The sequence below is a fragment of the Aspergillus mulundensis genome (assembly GCF_003369625.1).
Source record: "Aspergillus mulundensis strain DSM 5745 chromosome Unknown scaffold_8, whole genome shotgun sequence".
Taxonomy (NCBI): Eukaryota; Fungi; Ascomycota; class Eurotiomycetes; order Eurotiales; family Aspergillaceae; genus Aspergillus; species Aspergillus mulundensis.
Genome location: NW_020797896.1, coordinates 74,041 through 81,033, shown reverse-complemented (window position 1 = coordinate 81,033; position 6,993 = coordinate 74,041). Strand labels below are relative to the sequence as shown.

General features: G+C 31.3%; 1 protein-coding gene across 1 annotated transcript; it reads right to left on the bottom strand.

The window, feature by feature from the left end:
- Nucleotides 1–425: 425 nt before the first annotated feature.
- DSM5745_07442 (F-box domain protein) lies at nucleotides 426–1,712 on the bottom strand (the record flags this gene model as incomplete). Its single annotated transcript, XM_026749458.1, has 1 exon — nucleotides 426–1,712. One exon carries the CDS (start codon nucleotides 1,710–1,712, stop codon nucleotides 426–428), a length of 1,287 nt encoding a protein of 428 aa, XP_026601490.1.
- Nucleotides 1,713–6,993: the final 5,281 nt, after the last annotated feature.

The window sequence follows — 6,993 nt, the reverse complement described above, 5'->3', positions numbered from 1 at the left end:
GAGGAAGTAGAGGAAGTAGAGGAAGTAGAGGAAGTAGAGGAAGTAGAGGAAGTAGAGGAAGACGTTGAAATTGAATCAGAGGTGGTAGTGGAAACAGGAGGTTTGGTGGTCGTAGCAAAAGTAGTAGAAGTCGGATGCGTGACTGTTCTCGGACGACAAGTGGCCCCCTCGGTTATGGTAGTGGTTGCGGGAGTCACCGAGCAGCCCGTGACGGTGATTGTGGTTGATGGCGCGCAGGTCGTGGTTGTCATGATGGAGCTTTCGTATGTAGAATAAGACTATATCCAGAATGACAACCCTGCGTATGTGCGACAGTTTGATCAGAATGGGAATCCGTGCGCATTGACTGGGTAAAGCACGTCTCGACGTGGAATTCGGATTGGTAATTATAGTACAAATAGTACAAGTTTTCGCTAGCTCCATTATCAGGTGCCAGACACTGTGAGCTTCCAAGGTGTTGCGTAGTCGGCCAGCTTTTGCAAGGCAACGTCCATGCTACGACCGGAATAGGCAACCATCAGGGTTATCTGGCCCATTCGAAGGTTCTTGGCAGTGTACGAAAATTTTGTTCCCAGCACTGGATCAACAACAGGGTCTTGTATCACTGCTGGAAAGTGTATTTTTGATTCTGGATCGCTGAGCAGATATGTGTGAATCTCGATCAGCGAAGGGAATCTCGAAAGGGCTCGTAAAACGGACGCCCAATTCCCTGAATCGAGATGGTCACGATCAAGCGATAACTTGGTCAAGCTCTGTTTGCAGGAGGATAGGAAATTGATAAAGGCGTCGCTTGAGCCTACACGAGCTGCGTGCAGGGTGAACTCGTGTAACTTAAGGGTGATCTGGGCCGCATACAAGCGTGACAGCAGATGATACCCATCTGTCAGGCCGTAGCCGTGATCGGGGTCAATGTTGAGTCGTCGCAGGCGGTTCCCTGCATGTTGTATGAGTTGTGCCGCGAAGTCAACCATATCTTTTGTATCCATTGAATAATTGCACGTGAGCGATTCCAGGGTAGAAAATGCAGTGATGAACTTCGGATCTCGGACAAGCCTTGTGTCGACGCGAGACATGTTGATCCGATTGCCACCAGTACCTTCTGGGGGCTTGAATAGGATATGGAACTCTCGAATTGGGCGCTCTATTGCAGCGACAATGCTGAGAATGATTGTGATTGTATCAGAGGAACATAGGATATCCTGTGAGCCGCCGGGACAACATTGCGTGAAATGCTGGTACAGACGAAAAGTCTCGCAATTAACCAGGCGCAGTAAGATCCCCTGCAACCGTCGGACAGACTCCTGCGAAGTATCGAGGAGCCCAGAGGGGTGGCGTTCCCATTGGAGGCGCCTTCCTAGGATTTCATCTTTTGTGCCGTCGATGTCTAATGAGCGGACATGCGGACTTATTCGCGGATTCAAGGATAAAGTGTTCAGCCTTCGAAGGGAACAACAGGACAAGTCTGTCGTGACAGTTTCCAGCGGCTCAAGGTATGTCTTGCAGAATTCGGAGAAGGTGCAGTTGTATAGAGATCTGCAGGTGAGTCGAAAAGAACACAAGGCAGGGGCGTCCAGGTAAGCGCTGATTTCTAGCAATAGCTCAAGCGGCAGGTCGCACAAAGGGGAAGAACTAGGTCGCTTAAAGCTTCTGATCTTCTGGACAAATGAGCGGAAGGCTCCTGATGCCCTGCGAAGATTCAGCGATGGGCTCATGATGGGTTGTTGAGATGGAAGGAAGATTGTCGGCGCTTAACCAACACTGATATCCCATTTATAACTGACTAGACTGGCCATGCTGATGTCAGCGGAAGTCTTTGGGTATTACCTGTTCAGGCTGCGCGGGGCCTGTATTTTGAAGATAGAGCTACCCTTGTAATCGACTCTACTTGTTGTGTCTACTTGTAGGACCTCATTGTTGCTGATTACTAAGAGCACTATTTACCTAAATAAACCAGTCTACAGTCTACACTAAGAGTTAGTCTTTTTTGACAGGGTAATTTAACTATTTAACAGGGTTTTATAAAGCGGAACCCTAATTAGGAGCGGGTGCTAATATAATTAACCCATTGCTGCTTTTTAATTAGGCTTAGCTTAGTAATAAAATACTCCGCGCGGGCGCGCAGCGCTTTAAATTTTAACTTTTTATATAAAATTTAGTATTTAAACTATAGGCTAAACATGCGTAAGTTTTAATTATTAAACTAGTACTTATATTAATTAATAAAAGGCTTAAAATTTAATTATACCTAGTATTAACTTTAAAACTTTTTTTAAAATAATATTTTTTTATAGCCCCGGCCCCAGCCACGGTTATTACTTTAACCTTTATAAATTTTTTTTTATTTTACTTATACTAGCTTTAGTAGCTCTAGTTTTTTATTTTTATTATTATTATTAATAATAATAACTTTTTAATTAGGCGCTAGGATAAGGCTATTTATAATAGCTTATTATATAACCTTTTAGCACATTACTTGCCTTGCTAACCTTTATTTTTATTACTTTATTTAACTTTATTTTTAAATATTAGCCTTAACTTTTTTATAAAAAAATAAATACCTTTTATAATTATAGCCATAATTTTTGCCTTGCTAGCCTTGCTAGTTTTAAGTTTAAATAACTAAATTTTATAATATAATTAATATATTAATTCTAGTATTAAAATCTAGCCTTAGCTATTATTATTAATAAAAGTAAATAACTTAAAGGCCAGTCTTAAAAAAGGCTTAAATAATATAAATATAAAGTAACCCCTTTACCCGTGAAGTTATTTTTATATACTTTTAAATTAATTTTTTATTAAGGCCCTTTGGCAGGTATTTATTATAATATTTAAAAACTTTTTATAAAGTAAATAAAAAGATCTTATTATTAATAGCTTAAAATAATAACTTATTATAAATTTAATACTTATAGTATTTTTTTTTTATAAATTCCCTGTTAATAAGCTAATAATAAGTAGTAATAACCTTTTTAATATTTTATATAAAAATAAAAATATTACTAAGTAAAAAATTCTAGGCCTTTAAAAAAATATAAGCATTTTTATTTTATAAAGTTATTATTATACTTAAATACTTATAATTATTAGTATAACACTTAAAAAAGCACTTAAAGTAAATACTATTAAGCTATTTTTTTTATATAAGTTAAAAAGTGTTAGTATACCTTCCACTTTTTTTTAAAGCTATTTTATTTAGTTTTTATTTTTTTAATAATAGGCTTATATATAATATTAAAAAGACTTAAAGTTATTTTTTCCCACTTTTTATTTACCCTTGTTTATAAAAAATTATTTTTATTTTTATTATATGTTGTGGTAGTGGCCAGGCGACACCTGAAGAAACGTCATATAACTAAAGAAGATATTAATAATTAACTATAAATGGCTATAAGGCTATTTATTTACATAGTGGATAACTTAGGCATAAGTTATTAATATCCGCAGGATCTAACCATAACAGTCCCCCTTAATTTAGTAACTATAATAAGGTGCGAGTAGAGTACTGCATGGAAGTTATAGTTAAAAGCAAAGTGTTGCCTTGTAATAAAAAGACCATAAATATAAAATAAATAAAAAAAATAATAGGGCAAAAACAATAGGATTATTATGCGGATAATATTTAGGAAACTCCGGAATAAGTTAAGTAAAAAAATTAAAAAAGGTAAAAAATTAGTAGGATATTATAATAGGACACTAATTGTTGCGCATAATATTTAGGAAATTCTAAAATAAGTTAAGTAAAAAAATTAAAAGAGGTAAAAGATCTAACTTTATTAATTAAACTTAATATTAAGCACGCAGGAAAGTCCTAACCACTTTACTTTTACTTTTCACGTGAACTAATGTTTCCCCATAAAAAGTTAAGTTTTTTTATAAAATTATTAACTAACTTCTAATTCTTGGCTGGATTATTTCTAAAAAACAGTATATTTATATTATTGTTATATACCTTTATTAACTAGGTGGAAAATTCCTTGCACGAACGTTTTAATACTAGCTATATAAAATTTAATAACTTTACCCGTTAATATGCTGCCTTTTTACCGCTAGGTGTGCTTAGGTAGTCTAGTAACTTTTAAGCATCCTTTTTTTTAACTTTAGTAGCAAGTTTTTCTTGTAATTTTTAAATAGCTTTATTTATAATAATAGGCGTATAAACTATGTTAATAATAGGTTCTAAGCTATTAGTAATAAAATTTATAAATTTAAAAGTATTAATTATTTATACTGTAGTTCCAGCGGGCCAACATGTTGCTGGGTTTTTAGTAAGTTTTTTAATAAGTAGGAATTTTTATTACTTATAATTAGCCACCCACTTTTGCTAAACTAGCTTTATCTTACATTTTTAGGTAAAAATATTTTTTAAATATGCTTTAAGTGTATTTTTAGCCAAGGATTTTAGGTGGTTGTAGAGTAATTATTTAAAGCTTGCGTGTTATTTAACTTTAGGGTATTAAGTAATATTATTTAGTAATATAAGTGTTTGGTTATTAGCTATAATAATAAAAAACTTCCCTTTATTATGCTTTAGCTAAGGTTATAAGGGCTTTAACACGCACTGCGTACCTTCTCTTGGGTTTATGCTTAACACCTTATATATAGGTAAAGTCTTATTATTTAACATGCTAATTAAAACTTTTAGTTTTTCCTCTGCTTTTTTAAGATTTAGCACTGGCTATTTTAAAGGTTTATTTATTAAAAAGCATGTATTACTATTAATAAACGCCCTGTACTATAAATACACATATAAAAATATTTATTTGGACTAGAATATGTTATTTAGTTTATTTTAAAAATAGCTATTGTTAATAGTAATTAAATGTTGTTATTATTAGTTCTTCCTAAGGTAATTAGTTACTTTTTTAATTTTGTTATTGCGGACTAGAACCGCTATTTAGGGGGCTAGTTTTAGGCTAAGCACGTTTTTATACCCTGTCTTTTTGGCCTGGTTTGCCTAAAGAAGTTTGTTTGCTAGTAATTTGCTTTATATTACCTTTAATTCCTTATTAAAGGTACGAAGTTCCGCCACCTTAGTTCTTAATTACTAAATAATCTTTGTTTTTATTATCTTGCTTAAAGCATGAGATGTTTCCTTGGCTTAAAGGGTCTTAATTTATTTCTTTAAATTTTTAATTTTTGACTTTAGGCCTGCTGTAGCACCTTTAACTAAATTTTATCTTTACTTTAGCGCCATCGCGGAAGTTACTGCTAGCTTAAAAATAAATTAAAAATATAAGAATAATAAAGTATAAAGAATAATAAAAAATAAATAATAATTAAAGAGGTTAAAAAAGTTAAAGAATAATATAAAAAAAGAGAAAAAGTAAAGTAAAAAAGCGGGGCAATACCAAAGTAATAAAACTTATAATATTATTATGGCTATACTTAAATATAAAATAATAATAAAACTTAGGGGTAAGTATTATAGTTAATAATTTAGTTAGAATATAATATAATAGTTGGGGTAAGCAAGTAATATTGTTTTAAAAGTTTAAAAGGTAATAATATTATGCCTAGGAGGGAGATTTTTAAGAGGCCTCTTTGCAAGGGCGCCTATAACCTTTTTTAATAGTGGTTTTTAGAACTTCCTAAGCTTTAGTAACATCCTAACACCTTGTGTGCTTGTGCCTGTTAACTTGCAAACTAGTATTATTAAAATAATTTATTTTATACTAGTTTATTATCTCCTTTGCATCCTAGAGTAAGGATTTATAATACCACGCATTTTAGTGTTTAAACCATCCTAACCACTTAACCAAGTATTCAGGCCTATTTAATATCCACCTTTTTATAATAAGTCTCTTAATTTTATATAACTAAAACTTTGTTATATTTTTTTAATAGGTTCTGGGCCTGGTTTAATGTTTATGTAATTATAAAAATTAGATTTTAAATATCTTTTTAAATAAGCTATTAAAATTACTAGATAAAGGCGCTAATCCAAAGGAAAGTCTAAATAATAGGCTAGGGGGCCTACTTTTTCCAGTACTTTAAAAAAGCCTGCATACTATAGTAAAAGCTTTTTATTTAATACTACCTATATTTTATATTTTTTATGCAAGCGTAAACAGACAAGATTACCTAGTTTAAATAATATAAAAATATAATTCTTATTATAGTAATATTTTATAATTATTTATACAAGTTTAAGTACGGTAGTAGCATTTTCCTAATAGTTAAAGTTTTTTAATAAAGCTTTTATGTTTTAGGTTATAATTATTAGTAATAAGGTAGTTTAAATTTTTATACCATACATAAGCTCGTGAGGAAAATGCTTTATTAAAGTATTAGTATAGGTGTTTAAAGTTGCCTGCAAGTAGGGTAAAGCTTCCACTTATTTATTTAGGTACTTTAAACTTATAATAGCATAGCGTAGGAAAACCTTTATAATTTAATTTAACCTTTTGCTTTATTTATTTACCTAAGCGTGCTAGGCCATCGTGAAGCAAAGTTCTACCTTTAGCTTAGTAAAAAGTACTTACTAAAGTTTACCTATAAACTTTAAATCTTAATTACTAATAATTATAGTTAAAAAACCTTAATTAACTATAGCCTATCTTAATAAAAGTGCTGTAGCCTAATTATACACTTTTTAGTTATTTTTACTAGGCAAGATTATTAATTATTTTATGTAGTAGCAGGTGTAAGTAAGTATTATATTTAACCTATTTTATGCTGTTAGTAGTGTAGTAACTATATTAATAGCTACTATGTAAAAAAAAATATCTAGTAAAAGTAATAGTTATAGGCTACCATAAGGTTTATAATTTTTTTTTTGGTATTACAGGCATAATAAATAATTAGTAATATAAAGTTAAACTTATTTTAACTTTAGGTAAAAAGACATAGTTACTAGATTTTCTATTATATAATAAATACCTAAATAACCCTTGTTATTATAAGCCACACGCATAACTTCTTATTCTAATACCGGTGGGATACAAAGCATTTTTATAAAAAATAATAATTTATAAGGCACTAAATAAATAA